At 45.5% G+C, this 19,074-nt stretch overlaps 1 protein-coding gene across 1 annotated transcript; it reads right to left on the reverse strand.

Annotated features, from left to right (window-relative positions):
* Nucleotides 1-594: 594 nt before the first annotated feature.
* Nucleotides 595-18,710, reverse strand: FAM174B (family with sequence similarity 174 member B). The gene is made up of 3 exons (XM_065076625.1): nucleotides 18,322-18,710; nucleotides 9,948-10,079; nucleotides 595-4,442 (listed from the first exon to the last, which is right to left on the reverse strand). Exons 1-3 carry the CDS (start codon nucleotides 18,612-18,614, stop codon nucleotides 4,439-4,441), a joined length of 429 nt encoding a protein of 142 aa, XP_064932697.1. The 5' UTR covers nucleotides 18,615-18,710; the 3' UTR covers nucleotides 595-4,438.
* Nucleotides 18,711-19,074: the final 364 nt, after the last annotated feature.

The following is a 19,074-nucleotide window of genomic DNA, read 5'->3' on the forward strand; positions in this document are numbered from 1 at the left end:
ATGCAGAGGGTAAAGGATCAGGCTGTCCTGTAGCTGTTCCAGGGCCTCAGAGCATCTGTACTCCATGGAAAAATAGTGTAAGAGCAAAACAGACTTCAGAGTACTGCTAAAACACCCACAACAACAAACAAGCAAGACTCAGATTGCCCTGACCCTTATCTCTAGCACTTCAGCCTCTCACCATGCCCTGAAAGCCACATGGCAAAGCTGCTTCAGAGACAGAGAACTTGGTCAAGCAAGACTGGAGTGGAAGGAACCAGATCTGCTTAGTGGCTGTGATGTGACCTGGGTGCCACAGGGAGGGGATGTGGTTTGGTTCACCCCACGGGTCTGCAGTTTGTGGGCTCCAAGGTACCGACCTGGTTGTAACCAAAGATTTTGTAATTAAACATATTACTCTTCTGTGCTGTTAAAAGCAGTTTCTCTCCTTGTTGTGCTTGGGTTCATGGCCACAGGACAACAGGATTTGCACTGCAGAGATGTGTAACCCTTTAAGGAGGCATCACACAAAGCTCTTGAATTCACCAAACTTCACCAAGCAACGGCCCTTTTCCAATTCACCCCCTAAACGTAACACACAACACAAAGCAGGAGTCCAAGAACATGTTTAATGATGGAAGTCTGTACTGAAACATGAGAAGCCCATTCAAACTCATAATTTTTTCTTAAAAAGAAGCTTTGGTCACAATGACAAATTCTCTTAAACATTTTTAAACAAAGTTCAAGCAACTGCACAAAACAAAACACATGGTCCTGATAGCTCCTCACACACAAACTGCAGCAGCAGAAACTCATCTAGCAGAGGAACAAACCCTTAATGAAAAATGGTAGCCTGCTACCCTGCAGAGATCACAGCACATACAGCGTATTAGAGGGAACAGTTACAAATAAAATGTTCAAATGCACTAGTGCTTGTGTGTTCAAGCTTTATTAGTGCTTGTAGACTTCTACAAGTCAGTTTGGGCTTAGGATGTGCATTAGGGTGGCACAAGTTGGTGTGCAAATAAGTGTTTGCAGTTAACTCCTCATCTTCTGGGGGAGGAATTATGAAATTATCTGTGTTCTTCTGACTTATTCTGCAGGCAAGCACATCACACCAACTTCTGGCCTCTCAAATGCAATCCCTGGTGACAGGGCTGTGGTTGGAGCAGAGATGCTGCAATTCTGCGCAGGGTTTTTCCTCCACAGCACAGCATGCACAGATAGCAAAGCCTCTAATTCACTTGCTTGGTTTGAGACTAGTTGGTTGATTTTGTAAGCAGTGAGCTACAGACAGACATCTGTAATAACATTTGTCTTTTCATTTTCCGTAACAAAAAAAATACGCCTTTTAAAATGCTCTTGAACAAAGCAAGTTTGACTATGCAACACAAAATAGCAGCAGGTACTAAAACACTACAGTCACAAGCAGATTAAATCTGCGGTGTAAGATACACAGAGCGTTAAGGTAAAACATTCATGTAGTGGTTAATGGCTATTTCTTCTCCAATGAACTCCTAGAACTACCTGAACCAAACAGTCCATATTATTAAAACTGTTTTAAACTAATTCCTACCATTAAAAAAATATTCATATATATACTATTAGATGAGTCACGTCAAGTGCTCTTAAAATCTTAACTAAATATAGATATAGAATATTTAACCAGACACTTTAAATCACATACAGCAACTTTTGTAGAGGTAAACATTGCCTCACATTTGCAACAGCAACTGAGTATCAAACAAAGCATTCAGATTGTTTTCATGACCATGAGCAACTGGTGAGGTTGGCCTTTTAGTTCCACCAAGCAGCTGCTGCTTCCCTATAAGCACTTTTTAGCTTATGGCACAGGGTTTGGGACCTGCCCAAGGAACCAGAGCATCCTGGTGGCTGTTGGGCACCTCTGTCTTCAGCATCTTAAATACCTGGTCCCTGTTTATCATTGATATTTAGTCATATTATGGAAATAGTGTGATCTTTTAGCCACAAACATAGAAAGCGCACAGCCTTTGCCAGCCTAACTCAGCAAGTGACCTGAAGTTAGTGGAAAAACTCCTGATTTCAAGAACTCACCTCTGGAAAAGAGAAGTGCCTTTTATGCACCTTTACCTCTCATCTCTCTCCTACATAACTTGGTCTCTCCTTTCTTTCGTGCACAGAGGTTTCATCCCCTCTCCACCACTCCTCCAGCGTGCCTGATGCCCAGGTTAATGAGTTCAGCAGAAGAGTGGACATGACCGTGTTGCCATGGTGTCTGCTCAGACATGGCAGTCACCTCGCTCCTTCTTCACCTTCTGCAGATACAACATCAGCTTTTAACCTCTCTCCTCTCAGCATCGCCACTTCTCTGTCTTCAAAAGAACTTGGTCTGCCTAAGAAGTTCAATTCTCTGTCTTCAAAGCACTTTAGTCCTGAAGCAACACAATATTTTGTTCAGAGTCATTCAGCTTAAATCTGAAGCCTGTTTTACCCAGGCAGGGAAAGAGTCCCAGATCTCATCTCAACGCACAGCATCGTTTAACCTGCTGGTCCCCGCAATTCCCACCAGCCAGGACACAACCTCAACCCCATCCTCACCTCGCAGCTGAGACATTAAATATTGCTTAGTAACAGTAATACGGAATGACTCAAATTCATTCCATGAATGAAAATAACATAGCATTTTTATATTGCCTTGATGACTAATAGTAACACACCACTCTGCTGTGGGATTTTCTCCAGCCAGCCTGAGTGGGCTGTTTGCAAAGCCACTGCTGAAAACTGAAAGCAAGCTGTGTTATGGGAGTTGCTTTGAAGAAAGCACAAGGCTGCTGGAAAGAGAGACAAAAAATTTCCACTTCACCTCCTTTTACCAACTGCAGGGCCCAAGGGAACCGTGCAGAGCTGGTGGACATTGCGGTATCATGACAAAGCAGTTCAGTGTTCTCAGCAAACCTCAAATCCCAACTGGCCTTCAAAAAAACCCCCAAACTGGCAGCTTGTTGCTAAGATGGTGCTTTGCCAGATATGCTGCAGCCCCTTGAGGGGTTGTAGCTGCAGGAGGCTGGAAAAGGGTCAAGCAAACACTGGGGCAATCCTGAAACAAATGGATAATGTGCATTCCCAAAGAAAAGCAAAGTTCCAGCCAGCTTAAAAACCCAAAATAAAAGGTGTTAAGGGGTGCAGTAAACAGAGAATAAACATGTCAAAGAGAAGCCTGAACTGCATTTGTGGTTACTTTAAAGGAAAACCACAAAGCAAAGAAATGAAAGCAGTTTGGTTTGCCCTTTCTAACGATGGCCTGGAAAGCGTTCATGCTTGCGGTCTCCTAAACCCAATCCATCCAGACGCAGCAATCTAATTCTCATAGCGTCAACCCACAGCTCTGACCTCTGCAGCACAGAGCACAGCAGGGAGCGATGCTTAGAAATGCATCCTTGAGTTAAAGGGGATTTGTCAAGCAGGCGGCAGGGGAAAACTTCCAGTTTGATACACGTAAAGATCACTTACGTGAAGCTTCCATGAAAAGTAAGAGGTGTTCTTTCTGCAATCTAATCATTCCACATGAGGACTTATTTTGCTTAGAAAAAAGGTAATATAGATGAATTGTAGACAAGTTACAGTAAGCACAGGACAGTACAAAACACTGTTTTCACACCCTGTGGAAGGACAGAAAATTACAAAAATATATCTTCTTTAATCCAAGACTGTTGTAGTTTAGGGCATGCCCAATTCTTCCTATTTCCCTGTGGTCTCATTTATTGAAGTTGGTCTGACCAGAGCTCTCGGGGACAATGAGAATGTTATCATGAAAGCTTAGTGCAATTGTTTTAAACAAAAAATCAGTAGCAAGTCAAGAAAGTGTTTTACATGAGTCAACCTCTCACCCTCTTCCCCCAAAAATCCTACACTAAACATACAATGTGGCATTTCAGCATGGCTTACACGTTTTTACCACTTAAGGTCATAAATCACTTCTGTAAGGCCCAGAAACACAGACTTCTTGATTATATTTTTTAACCATGATCTGTTTAACAATGACCGAAGTTTAACAGTGACTGAAGTATTGAATTAGGATTTTAGAAAATAAGTCCTTGGGGCAGCTTGGTTCAATCTTCCTTTTCTTCTTCCTTCTGCAAAACTTATTTAGACCATAATGAGCTGCAAGTCAGTACACAGGGCTGCATCTTGTCAGGCTTTAGTGACAGTGCAGCCTTCCTAAAGCAAAAGAGAGCTGAGTTTGCAAAGAAGAACCCTGGTCATTCCAAACCAGAAGTTTGGAAACCAGGAACTGAACAGTGACGTTTTGGCCAGAAGATCCATAGCCTGCTGTACAAACAGCACCTTGAGGAGGTGAGGCTTGGTTTGGTTGTAACGCTGCAGAGATGAAAGCCTCCCCTTTCACAGTTACGGCTTCAGCAGGTCCCTCAACAGCAGAATGACATCTCGCAGGGCACCAGTGTTCCATGGAGCTGCTTTACCTGGAAGGTAGGAAGAATTAGTACAGCCATAGAATTGCAATCAAATAGCTCACAGGTAGAGATTAGAACCCCTGTGCAAAGTGTGGGGGGGGGAAATATCACAAAGAAAAGGTAGCATTATTTACTGTAGTTGCCATCAGTTCCCCCCAGCAGTTGATTTCCATGGTGACATGAGACACTGATACATTAACACTGTGCCAGGAGAAGCCAGACCAAGCGAAGGAAAAAGAGTTATAGCAGACAAATCCCAGATGCTGAGAGATGCTGCGAGCAGCCACTGTGCAGAGCAGAGAAAGGAGCGTGCACGGGGGGCTGCTATTTCACTGCATGGGAAACAGAGTCTTGGACCTCACAGCTGTTTTCTCACCAGTGCAGCCCCTTACTAACCATCACACGTGGACTGTCCTCCTTGCTATGGATTCTCCTCCTGACACCCTGCTGCTTTAACTGCCTCAGGGTTCCAAAAAAATAGTCTTAATAGGAACTTGTTACACTCATGAAGGAGGCGAGAGCCCTCCTGTAGGACTGCACCGCCAGTGTCTCATCGACCCAACAGGCAGCAGAATGTGGTGAGCTCTCTAACAACTGTCACAGTCACACGAGGAAAGAACCTGGCCTTCAAAAACCAAACAAAAAACGCTTTTTGACCATCTCTTTCCTCCCCTGCTGTGGACCACGGGAAATCCTTAACTGCAGCACCAAAGCTTGGCAATTTGTTGTGTTTACAGTAAGCAGCTGTGTTAGTGACTCGCACTCCTGCAGATGAGGATAAATGATACCTTTCCATTTATACGCAACTTCTGCCTGCTGCAAGAAAGAAAACATAAGCTGCTACAAACCCTAGCACAATTCACCTAGCATCATCCAGAACAGCCTGTGGCTTTTGCTGGCAAAAAATCCATTAAAGCCGCTCCCTTGCTGTAACAAGCACACAATACCTTGCTCCATTCAGCACAGCACATACCGTCAGGATCTGGAAAGGATGTATTCAAAGAAAAGAGAAGACACCGATAGTGTAACTCTCATATTTTACAGGGACTCCCAAAAGACTTGAGCACATTAAAGGCTGAGCCCTGCAACTGTGATGAAGATGTTTTCACACACTTCAATGCTATCAGTGCCTGAAAAAAGGGATGAACCCGGAATCCAGCCTTCACATGTGGTGCATCTTTCCTCTAAAACATCCTGCAAGCTCTCAAAAGCCCTTTAGTCTCATGATGGTGGAGCTCCTGTCCTTCTTCCTCTGCCTGCCACCGCTCCTTACACACAAATCTTCCTGCTTTCAAGAGCACTTTGGAAGATGCATTCCTAAAATGCTTCTGTGTTTTGCTAGTGCTGCCGCTGTTAGAGGCAAAAATGACATTCCATGTGGAAAACAAACTGCGGAATTTCACTTAGCCAACAGGAAGGATGGAGCCTTCGATCTGCCCCAGGAAAAACTTCCAGTACTTATTTAGGAGCCTGACACCAGGGCTGGGACAATTCCAGCTCCGGTATTTAAATTCCAAGTTCTTCCCCAGCTCTGGGCTCTCACATGGCACAAATCAACCCGGGATGAGGCTGGGACGGTTGTGAAACCCGCCCAGCCGGGCCCAGCAAGAGCGGAACGCGCGGCCTCCACCAGCTGCAAGTCAGCAGGGAGAGGGGATGCTGCTGGTATCTCACATTACTGACGTGCTCTCAAAACCTTTCATGTGCCAGGCACCACTGAATTTATTCAGTACTTGCTTTCAGTTTTCTATTGAAGCTGACAAGAAATCCCCCAATGAGCTCCGCTAGAGTTAATAAGCTTAATAAGCTAACAATTTTATTTACCTTTTCAGAAACTGGTTCTTTTTGCGGCTGTTTTCATCGCTTTTATTACACAAAACAAGCAGAGTGCTCTGTGATGGGGGATGGACGCTAACACCAGTTTGTCAGGGCATTTGCCTGTAACCTACTTTATCTCACTCCTCTCTTCTCAAGTATCACATAGTGCCAACTTGTCTGATGTATCAATGGCTTAGCCCCATCAGGTACGAGATGATGAAACCTGCACAATTTTCCCTTCCCTTCTTGGAAAAACGTGCTCAAGGAGCAAAAAGGAGAGGGGAACCTTAAAACAGAGTTCTACTGGTAGGATGAAAAAGAGCGCACTTGGAGGACAGGATTTAGCTTTCCACTAACTCATTTTCCAAGATGTGCAGCAAGCGTAATCCCATCATAAAACAAAAAAAAATACCTGACATCTGGAAAATTATGACCAATGCAGTTCATATGGTCCAAAAAATCAATTGGACAGGGATACTTTTCTACCTTCCACAGCACAGATTGAACTGGCGATCAAGAAACAAACACCCTTTTCACGTTCAGTTTGCTTTCATAATTTCACAGCAACTTCTGCATTTCTCATCCAAATGCCTCTTTCAGTACCAAATGCACACAGAAAACCATCCTCCATATTAAAAAAAAGTATGGTTTCCATGAAGCTTTTCAAGGAAGTGTTAATGTCTAAGTGATTTGTCATCTTTGCTCCGTGACAATCTTTGATTTACACTCTCAGATTCTCGTCATGCAGAAATGGTGCTTGCAGGATTAGAGAAGCCATTGACAGAACTGCTTCCCTGCGACTGAAATGAGATCGCAAAGGGGGTATCTAATCCGGCACACACGTGGTTCTGCATTTGTCAGGCAGTGGGTGGCTTTTGCATCCACAGAAAGGACTGTGTTTGGTTAAGATTTTGAAGTGGTCTCATTAGTCTGCTTAGTCTGAGAAGAAGTTGGTTATTTCTCGTTGCTTGGCTGCCCAAGGGAAGTGGGGGTGGGATCTACCAGGAGCCCAAAACCCTAAAGTCTCCTGAAAAAAAAAAAAGAAATAATAATAACCTTCATCCAACAGACCAATTTACACTGTCTGCTGTTCTTTGATGCCTCATGTAAGATTGGAAACAAATGTACACAAGGACAAGCATTAAAGGAAAGAAAATTAACTGCATGAGAACAATTGGAGAGGTATTTGTTGCTTTTCCCCTGTTGCTGCTAGACACCAACTGCCTTAATTAGAGTGCTGTTTGCATTACATGGGGGAGACAGCAAAGAATCTCAATTACTCCTCCAAACACAGAGGCAAGTGCCAATATGGATCTTTCAATTATGGGAGGGGACCTCAAACTAACCAGCCTAGAGCTTCCCCACATCAGCCCCAGCAAAGACACCACAAACCCAAAACAAGACTCGATTTGTGACCTGCATATCAGAGCAGGTTAATACTGGGGTAATGTACTTAGTATTAGGCAGTACCTAACGTCATGGGACTTCAGGCCAGCTCTTCAGGTATTTTCCTACTGCCATGCTGGTGGTAAATCTGGAGATCTCAAAGCATATGATCTTCTTACAGTACATAAGTAACACCTGGACTGACTAATGCTTATAGTCCATCACAGCCACCATGTCCCTACTGTGTTGCTCTTTGGAAAACTGGTTCCCTTTTCACTCTGTTCCCATGTTTTGGCAGATGCCTACATTTTAAAAATATTTTGCTGCCTTTCTAGTGGAAAGCACTGAGCAAACAGCATGAAAAATCACAACTTTATGGGGAATGGACTATTTTCCCCCGAGTTTCACAGCCTTTAAATAAAAAAAATGAACAGGACAAAAGATTACACCTAATTTCATGTGCTATTCAGAAGCCAGGAAGACATTGAAAATCCAAGGTTTAAACAGCTACGGAAAACTAGTTTCTGCTGTAGATACGGCAGCATGTCAGTTACATGACTGAACAATGGGCAGTCCAGCCCACGGGCATATCTTTCAAGAGCAGCATGTAAGATGATCTCTCCCCTCTAAAGTGATGTAGTTCTGTCTGAGCTAAAAAGCTACGTCTGAAGCAGCTAGGTCTTCAGAAAACGGGGAATTTAATATCTGTTGCACAGGGGCAGACAGGAGGAATTCCCACAGCTGGAAAGAGGGCTGGTTGGCCAAGAGTCAAAAACCCCTACAGTCCCCGAACAGAGCATCACACAAGGTGAAGAGCCATTTGTACTGCAAAAGAACCCAGGAAGACCAAATTACTTTTGTGAAAGCATCAGCACAGCGTGTGCTCCAGGGACGCAACGTCACGTAACACAACCACAGCTCTCATGAGTCAGATGGTTTCCAGCGAGCTCTCTTCTTCATTCATCTCATGTTATACTATTAGACGTCTTATCCTGAAGCACTGCCATGACTGAGAAGCCTCTGTTCTCAGCCTTTGGAAAACCCCTCTGATCTCGCTACCAAAAGTTCACAGAGAAAGTACTAAGTTAAGAGGGACAAGAGACACTGGCTGTTAAAGTTGGCCATGGCAAGACAGATCTCTGCACTCCAGGTTTAACAAAGCTCAGTCCCAAAGTAAAAACTGCACAAGCTGAAATTATTAGACCAAGCACAGAGCAGCTACAGAGAATGGAAACAGTCAGGCAAGGACTGATAGAAGTCTCCTAATTCAAGAACTGATTATTTACACATAAAGGCCCAACTCCCACCCTTTCTTGTTTCATACAGAGAAATATCACAGTTATTTTCAAAACTACCAGCAGGGCATGTGGTGCTATGTGTTTTAGATGATGGCACGCATGTGCTTAGAGCAAATGTGCTGTTCTCCCTTTCCAAAGTTAGGAGATGGGCAACATGAGTAAAGTCTGTAAAATCTCCAGTTAGGAGTTGTCAAGATCTGTGTTTTTATAATTAGGAGAGCTTATTTCAGCCAAAGTGACACAGATTTTAGAGTAGGCCTTATTTGGATGAGAGTGCAACTCAAATGCTCTGGATGGCTTGTTGCAAATAAAAATAAGAGATGCAGATACCCTGATGCCATAAATCAATGTGCAGCATCTTTATGTGCTGAGTGGTTGCTATAAATCTCACACCCAGAATAGGCACCAAAAGTTTTGGGTTGTCACATCGCTTCTATCTCAAAAAGACAAACATATTTAAAGGAAGTTTGTTGCTAAGGGATAACCACTGACAACATCAGCGAGGGACCACAGTCCTCCCTCTGTCACAGAACAACATGAGAGCACCCTGGTATAAACCCAAAGGTTGGTGGAGATTCACTGTCGTTTCCCTCCCAGGCTCAGGGCAGTGCTTGGGAAAGCAGCTCCTGATCTACAGCCCTTCATCCAGTGCGTGTGTAGTCATGAAAAGCGCACAGGAACGACTGCCAACAGCTGCCCGAGAGGGGAAGTTCAGTCTGTTAAACCTTGTGAGATATCTGGGGCACATGTTTCCTGTTGTGCTGCTCTGCAGAGGAAAGAGGAGGGCAGACAGCCTAGGGGTAGCAACGTGGTTAATACAAGAGCGGGAGAGTACGGAGCAACGTGTGCTGCGAACAGGCAGAAGGGCTGTAAAGGAGAGCAATAATGCTTGGGCAAGGTGAGACTGTCACTGCCTCATCTCTGCCGAGCTGGCCCAGCAGAGAAGAAAAGAGCTATCTTCACTAACAAGAGCTCAGTGAGCAAGTCTAACCAGATAGGCTCGCAGTAGTACCTGTATTTCACATCAAACACTGTCGAGTCTTCATCCTCATCGTCTTCTTCGTTCAGAGGAGCCATTTCTACTCGCTCGGCTGGAGTGGTGATTATGTCGTACTTCCTGGTCTTCTTAATCCTCTTGCCAGACCTGAAACACAGAGGCAGGGAGGGACACATCATTTTTATACAGAATTCCTTGGATACGCTGAATCCCTTACCACCAACACTGAATCACCGCCCTGTTTGATTCAGACCTCCCCAGACACGAAGGCTGTGTCCCCAGCCTGTGTCCCCTCCCGCTGCCTTTCCAAGGCCACCGTTTGTGCCCATCAGTGTAAAGCACAGTTTCTCGTCAACTGCAATCCAGATCACCGTCAGCCTTTTGGTCTCTGATGAACCAGAAACCCGCTGGCATCCAGGGCAGGCACACGAGCGCAGCAGCCTCCGCGTCCTCCTGCTGCCACGCTCAATAAGTAAGACGTGGGCTTAATCAGCAGAAGCAGCCAATGGTTTAGTGAATGTGTTTAGATGAGAAAGCCCAGGTTAAGCCCTGCTGAAACAAGGGAATGTTCTAGGCAGGAGTATAAGGAGCAAAGGGATGGTGATGTCTGGGTACAAAACAACCTGCTCTCTTTTAATGCTGTCAGGCCAAGCTCAGGACTCCAAGGCCAACAACCTTGAGCCTGGTCTGAGAAGTTTCATGCTCTGTGCTGTGTAAGTGCTGTGAAAAATAATCAACTATCACTGGAAGCTAACTGTACCTAACACCTCTCCTCCTATAGACACCAGCCTTACTTTCCTTTTCAGACAGAGATACTCAAGCACCTGTGTGTCGCATGGTTTTGAGAGACCTATTTTCTAACACTTGCTTTTACTTCCAATTAACAAACACTTGGTGTGCCACTTTTCAACTAATTCTGTGCCGGTGGCTTGAATTGTGTGGGTTCTTTTTACTTCACCTACTCCTTTCACGCATATTAGGAGGGTCACACTGCTCCTGCATTAATCCAGCTTTGTGATTATACAATAACGAAGGTGCTGATGCGTACGTCTAGCCTTTGGGGAGAAAAGCGGATATTTTGGGCTAACAAACTGCAGAATTTTCCCCTCCACCTCTTATAAAACAAAACTGGCAGCTCCGGAGCATGAGAAGGGAGCTGGCGCAGGCACAAGCAAGCAGCCCCTAATTTTTGGTAATAACAGCTATCGCTCCGAGCAGACACTGCATCACGAACACACATTCACCATGAACAAGTCTTGCCCTGGCATGTCCTGCAAGATATGCTGGATTCAACACTGACATTTTTGCAACAAGAACAGACGCCTTTTGCAGAGTTACACAGCAGCAAGAACCAAGGTGTGAGCGTTACACAGAGACTGGGACTCAAACCCTGCGTTTGCATCTCCACCACAACAGCCCCTTCTAGGCTTAAAGAAAAGGCAATTTAAATCGCTGAACAGCTCTGATGTAGAAATCTCAGTGCCTCTGCCTAGCACAGCTTTCGGGCAGCAGTCCAGGGCTGAACAAATAGGTCCCAGCCCTTGGGATAGAGTAGTTTGCATTTCCTCTCTGTTCTGAAGGCTCAGGTCGCATCAGAAGCAAGAACAAAGTCGTCTCCTGTCGCCTCCTCTTTATAGCAATCTGTGCCGCTGTGTCACGTAGAGCACCGGCTGGCTTGTTCTATTACTCCTGTTGTTGAAACAAGCAATTTTATATCCAATATAGGAGGACTCTTAACCCAAACACTTGTAAATCCTTTTGAAAACACTTCTCCGTATTATTTTGCTTCTCGGCCAGGACCCAGCAGCAAAGTGATGCAGGGAGGTCTCATCTTACAAGTAATGTATGGCTTTTACAAAAAAAATTTACTCATGCTGTGAAGCCTAAACACAGACCAAAACTAACGTGCATCTGCCTGTCAGAACAAATTAAGCACAGCCTTACATGTACAGTCCACAGGATGTTCCCATAGGTTCAGTCACTTAAGACCTTACCTGCGTATCAGGTCCACTCTATTGAGAGACATCCTCCCTCACTCCCTCCCATTAGAAAACATAACTTATTCTACAGAGTTCATCTTGAAACAGTTAATATTAGAGTGTTTGAAGCAATTAACTGCAGAATAGATATTTTTAGAAATGGAGAACTAGAACCCTTTAGCCTCCAGCCATTAATTAGCCTATTTGGACTAGACTTTAAAGAGGACCTGGAGCAGAACTCACTGCACGGTCATCTATTAATCCTCCCCAACCCTCACTTAACCACAGTGCTCATTTAGAGAAGGGAGGCAGCCCGGTGCGCTGCTGTTTTTTGGCTAAGCTGCTACAGTCACTTGTTTGCCATTGGCAGGGCAACAGCGTCTTTCCTTGCTTCTTATTCCTCTATTAATCCTACAACAGATTACCTAGCTAATTTGTCATTAATCTGCACTTTTCAGTGGTCCATCTTCTCACAGTTGCTCTTTTGAATGACTTCCCTAGGTTTCATAAACACTAGAAGAGTTGCTCAACCTAACTTTAAAGGAAAGCCTCGGGAATGCCCCTGCATGCACACAAAATAAGCCTGCCCATCAGGAAGCCATTGCACATTAAAACTCCTGAACCTCAGTAGGATCCCTGTAATCATCAGCGGCCACAACACAAAAGAAAAAGACTTTATCCAGCGGGAGTCACCAGGCAGCATCTTTTGTTTGCAGACAGATAGCAGAGTCAGCAGAGTAGCACAGGGCAGGAACTACAAGACAAATGTTTCATGAACTTTGGAGACCTCCTGGATGGGATCAGGACACATTAGCGCTCATGGACAAAGAGAGGATCTCATTTCCAGCCACGTTCACTTTGTGTGGGTTTTTTTAAAGCAAACTAGAAGTGTGCTGGGAGCTGTGGTCAGAGTATGCCCCTTGCACAGCAAGCTGAAATGCTCCCCAAGCTATTTCAGCACAGAAAACTGTTTTCCACTGCATAAAATAAAAGAAAATCACATCACTTCTGTCTGACTTCAGCCACCCCCTGTAATTAGCAGGGGATGCTACAGGTCTCGCGCTGAACCATCACAGAGGAAAACAAAAAGTTAACTGCAGCCAGGGATATTAACCTTTCACTTTACACCCAGTGCTGCTCCCACCAAAACCAACTCACTGGTGTTAACAGAAGGCAGGTGTAACGAACACTGTACTTAATTAAGAAAAGATGAAGAATAATTCATTGGGCATGGGAGCACGTTTCCAGTTCCTCCTGAGCTCTGCAGGCTCAGGGACGTTCGCAAACTGGTACTACCCTTAGGCTCCAATACCTCTGCCACCGTGTGCCACACCAGGGCCTGGTCCATCAGAAATCAGATCTTCTCCCTCCACCACACTGCACAGGGAGGGACAACATAGAGAGTGGGGCTGGAGCAGAACGCTGACTTTGTGTCTCTGTATTTTGACTGGGGGCTATTTTGATCAAGCACCAGTCATATGCAGCATTTCATCCTCCTTTCCAAGGCATCATGTGGCAGAATAAATGCTCAAGTCAACTCACTAGTCCATTATATTATTTACGCCTCTAATCTATTTTAGTCAACAACCCTGATATTCAAAGATAATGCTTTTCTTGACCCAGAGAGAGGTATCTGCATTTCTAATCTGGCATTAACGCTTCCCGAAAAGAGATGCAGGGGGAGGGGACCGTCCCCTGGAAAAAAAAGAAAAATCAAAAAAGCTCTACCCCTTCTTAGCAAAGTGCTTATTGGAGTCTAATTAAGCTACATATAACCTTCCTCGTAGAACTGCAGCAATGTTATATTGGGAATGGAATTGGGACCAGTTTATTTGCTATTAATGGGCTCCCTTAGCAGTTAAAAAAAAATTATGGAAATATAAACCTGCGGAAACTCCAGGCTTATTACCAGCTGATGAATTAGATCAGTGATATTTCATTACTGTTGCTCTGTCTGGGTATCTCTGCTCTCTGGGTGATGCTGTATACAAGAAAGTTAAACCACTAAGCTAAGCCCTCACATGTTTTCTGTATATATTCATTTTGCTGTAACAAACTGAAGGTGCTGTCTTTTCTAACACTCAAGTCCTTAAGATGGAATCAACACCACCACAAAGAGCAGAAGTTTCCCCTTGTTTAACTGCGCTGCTAATAGAAGGGATAGATCAGAGCCTGCTACTGGGAATAACTTCAAGAGGACCTAAATGGGATATTGCTGTGGTTCAATGAAGCAGTGATGTCCGTAAGCAATTAAAATATAGCCACTCACATCTGCTGGTCAGCTAGTGCCAGCACGCACTTCCAAGATCTGAGCACAGTCACACCAATATTGTCCGAGATGTGCTTGGGAAGCATTCCTGTTTTATAGGGCAGAGCTATAGAGACTTTTACGACACATCCAAAATCTCCAAGGCAGTGAATCCTACAACAAAAACTGGCATCCATCCTCTGTTGTGACTGTTCCCATGAGAGCTATAAAGAGCCCAAGACAGTTTGAGACAGCAATCCCCTCTCCCTCCCTTCTGCCAGTTTGCTGCCACGCTCACATCAAGACAATCCAGCATTCACAAAGACAGGACCTCTGAGACCCAGGACAAGTGTCCCATTTGTCATTCTCTGTGGCCATAACTAAACTACAGGCAGTTTAAACAAAGCTTTCAGCATGGGTCACAAATATATGTTTTGGGGTTGATGTTTTTTGTTGGGGTTTTTTCCTTCTCCATTTAAGGTCATTTTAATAGCGATCTTTTCTTTTCTGTTCCTGGCAGAGGTCTTGTCTTTGCTGGAGTAGTCTAACTGGTTATAATACAATTAATTTTAAATCAGTCCAACTCTGTGGGGTTAAGCCCTGGATGGCCCAGAGCAACTGCTCAGCTCATAGAACAAAGGGTCTTGTATCCTATGATCATATGCTTGAACCTCTCTCCGCAATCTCAGTAATTCATACCGGTTTTGCAATTACTGGAAAACTAACCTTAAAGTGGTATTTGAGGAAGAAATAAACAGCAAAAAATAATAAAGAAAATAAATATAACAATAAAGAAATTATTGAAATTATTACAGAAATTATTATTTATTATAAAAAATTATTTCTTTATTTAACAATAAAGAAAACAACAAGCAACATAACAAAGCAATGAGTTAAGAAATAGGCAGGTAGCTTCTCTCTAAAAATCTAGATAAATAGCAACCTTTTCCAGCCTGGGCTCTGTTCATTCAAGGACAGGTCAAGACATGTAGCTCACACTTAATGCACTCAATTTTCTGCAACTCAAGCTTTGGGTTGCTGTCAGCTGGTCCATTTGAGCAGAAGTAACTTACCCAGTTTCCCTAGAAGGCAGATGGCCACAGCTGAAAAATTATGTTTCCTGGGAGCTGAATCCAAGAATTGTATTGAAATGTAACTGAAATTAACCAAACCGCACCAGGAGAGGGGAATAGGGCAGAATATGGGGGCAAAAAGGCAAAATCAAAAACACAGATCAAAGAGTGAATTCAGCCGCATCAACTGTCCATAAACTGTTGCAAGACACTGTGCTTCTTGGTAATGCAACTTACACGACTATTTGATTGAGAATAACATGAAATTGGGTCTGCTGTGGAAATGGTTTTGTTTTGGGACCATGCAGTGCCCAGGGGGATCGAAAAGAAAGCAAGCCCAGAACTGGGCTTGCAAAAAAAAATAATCAAATAACAACTGTAGCAAATTAGGCCTTGGCTGGCCTTCCTGGACCCGAGTAGCCACAGAGAGAAAGGGCATTCAGATCACTTTGGGCAATACCACATTCTGAATCACAGGACCATCAGATGGATTCAGAGCAGAACATTCCCAAAAGGAATGCAGAGGAATCTCTGAGGGTTGTCTTAAAAACAGAGGTGGTAAGCTGGAGAAATACATCGCTGTTTGGAGAAAAAACAAAACAAAACTATATATATATAAAAATAGATTCAAAGGAGATGTATTAAAGAAAACATACAAAAAAAAAATCCAGTGCCTGTTACAGGAATATCTGGCAAATCATTAGTTCATTTCATCTCTACAACCCATAGCTAAACGGATAATTTACTTCCAGCAACCCAGAGCAATTTCACAGTAAAGGTTTAATCAAAGATTGGATTTCAGCAAAATCTCTTTCATAGGAATCCATGACACTTCAGAACAAAAAAAATGCAATGTTTTTGACTAAGTATAAACAAAGCTCTTATTCTGATGGAAAAAAAAAAGCTTTACATTTACTGAGGGTAAATCCCTTATCTCTTCTGCAACAGAATCTCCTCCAATCTATGTTGTCAGCTACAAGTGCGACACTGTACAAACATACCTGTTGCTATACTTGTCTCATTTGCAACTGGGATAACTGTTTACTAACAAGTGCTCTGTCAGATAAAGAAAAATGCCATCAGAAGCCAAAAGCTTCATTTCCTATTTTCCTTACAGGTTCTATTATAGATATAGGAGAGATCTCAGAAGGATGATTTTTATTTTTTTTCACGTCTTTAACACTACATTAACTCTGACCAGCTGTATAACAACTTTGGCATGGTAGAATTAATCTACCATTGGCAAGGTGACTTCAACCTGGACCTGGTTCTGCTGATTATGGTACAGGGAAAGGTCTTTAAAGGCTGTTGGTTTGCTTTGTTTGGCTAGAGATGTTCAGCCTTGTGCCAGGTCTCCTTGACACAAGGTCTCACTTTATACCCAGAAGAAACTGAGGCAGAGGAAATAAACTCTCCAAGATCAGAGAGAACCAGCCGCAGAAACTTAAGCTTTTCGTTCTGCACTTAGAGACTTCTTAACTTTAGCTCATAAACCTATTCAGTTAAATATCCATTTCTTTAAAAAATATCAATTCTTATCACTTGGATCTTTATGACCACACCACAATATTACCATTATGAACACTGCCCTTCCTACATGGAATTAATTCAGAAGTAGGAGGAGCAGAGCATTCAGCTTCAGCCATCCTGGAAATACAAAGGAGCTGCCTGAAGACAGAACAAGGAAGAATTTGCCAGCTCCATCTGTCCAACTGCTTGTCACCTGAGCCGTGGCACACACCTCCTCCCTGCCGCTCCGCTCCTCGCTCCGGGCTCTTTCCCCCAACCTAGAAGTCAGATGACTGTTAACTACTTAGAGTTTGCAATCTTCCCTGACATACTTATTATTTGTAGACTGCACAAGACAGGGGCAGCCTCCAGTGTACCACGGGGACTCTCAGCACTGCTCTAAGTGATAATTAACACTAACAGTGCCAAATGGCACTGTAATATTTGCTTTTCTTCTGCTCTGGCAACAAGCCGAGAGGAAGACTGGCTTTCTAAAGGGATCCGGTTTAACTTGCTTGTGTCCCTCACGGTGGGAGATGATACGCGAGTTTCAAGGGCTGCCTTGCCAGCACCAACCCACTTCAGCAGCATGAAGGGCAGTGAATGAACTGTCCCGTGCTGGTTACACCAAACTAAATGGACAAGATAGAAGCACCAAGCAGATGCAAACCTCTGCCCAGCTTCCTGCTGCTCACCAGCACTTCTCCCGGCTCCATGAGCACGGTTCCCTCTCTGTGCTGGGAACACAGGCTCACATCCACCAGCAATCTACCCAACCAAAACATCGGGGAGTTTGGTTATAGAGCACTGAGCAGGGTTCCAGTCAAAGCAGGACAGTGGTCTAAAACAGCGTCTACTTGTGATTATGGTGCACCTCCTCACGCCTATCTGCTTAGACTTGATTAAAAAAAGATTTGTCTTCTATACTCTGGATGAGTTACTACAATGAGAGTACCTGTATTACCCTGTGGGTGAACACGACACGCATGGCTGAGGCGGGACAGGAGCTCTGGAGATCAAGCAGGACCACCCAGAGCCGGCTCAGCAGCTGGGCTTTGAGCATCTCCATGGATGGAGACCTAAAACCGCCCTGGTCACCTACCCCAGAAACCCACCACCATCACAGCGAAAAATAAAAACATGTATTTTGCACATTTAGACGGAACTTCCCGTGTTTTGTTTTGAGCCCACTCTGGTCCCAGCCCGCCATACCCCACACCTGAAAAAAGCCACTTGAAACCCAACTCCCGCCCCATTTTTTCTGCAGAAGTGGAGGAAGACGCATGTTTGTGAAGCCGGCGGTGCCCCTATGGCTCCCCAGGAGTTTCATGAGGCATTTACACACGCTCGAAGCCAGGCTTTAAGAGAACATTAATAAGAGGCGCGGAGCTCGGTGCCGCCTGAGCCTCCCGCCGCTCCGGGGAGGCGCCGCGAGGCCGCGGGCTTAACGCCTCCCGCCTGCCCCGGCCGGAGCCCGCCCGACCCCGGCCTGCGCCCACCTCCCCGGCCGGGGGCGAGGGGAGCCCCAAGGCCCCTCCGCCGGCACCTGCCGGGGCGGGCGCGGCCCGGCCGGGCCTTACCTGAAGACGCGCAGCAGAAGGCAGGCGATGAGCGCGGCCGTGAGGGCGCAGGCCCCGATGACGGCGGCCTTCAGCGCCGAGAGGTCGCGGAGCAGCGCGGGCAGCGGGCTGAGCTGGGCCCCGCTATGGTTGCCGGGCGCCGCGGCCGGTTCGGCGGGCAGGCGGCTACCGTTCACCGCCGCGGCCGGGCCCGATGCCGGCTCCTGGCTGCCGTGCGCGCCGGGCGCGGCCGGGAGCAGCGCCGGCAGCAGCAGGCAGGCCCCGAGCAGCAGCAGCGGGGCGGCGGAGCGCATCCTGCCCGGCTCCGGCCGCCGTGCCGAGCCCCGGAAGGCAGCGCCGGCCGGCCCGGCCCGCCTCCCCGAGAGGCACCGCCTCCCGCGGCCCCGCTGCCCGGGGCAGGGCCGGCCGGTGCGGGGGAGGCCGGGACCGCGGCCTCCAGCGCCTCCTCCCGCCGCCCCCCGGCTCCTCGGGGCTCCGCCGGGGCCAGCGCCGCTTCCGCGCCGGTAACGGCCGCTGTTAATTGCAACACGCGACATGTGCCAGATGCGGAACGATCACCGGGGTCACACTGCGAACGACGCGGTGCAGACCCCCCTGTGCTGCTGGTTCGGCACGGCGGAGCTTAAACTCAAGAATTTCTAGATAAATTTACTGTTTTTTTTCGTTTTCCACTGGTCACCTCGGCTTTGCTTCCAGTTGAATTTTATTTACCAATATTTTACATCTTTAAAATCGTAAAAATCATGGCCACAG

The sequence above is a fragment of the Columba livia genome, chromosome 11 (genome assembly GCF_036013475.1).
Source record: "Columba livia isolate bColLiv1 breed racing homer chromosome 11, bColLiv1.pat.W.v2, whole genome shotgun sequence".
NCBI lineage: Eukaryota > Metazoa > Chordata > Aves > Columbiformes > Columbidae > Columba > Columba livia.

Bases quoted from the DNA above. Each gene is read 5' to 3' on its own strand.
- FAM174B (XM_065076625.1), bottom strand. From the start codon at position 18,614: ATGCGCTCCGCCGCCCCGCTGCTGCTGCTCGGGGCCTGCCTGCTGCTG. The intron at 10,080-18,321 runs GTAAGGCCCGGC...TCTGTGTTTCAG, and splicing joins CTTCTGCTGCGCGTCTTCAG to GTCTGGCAAGAGGATTAAGA.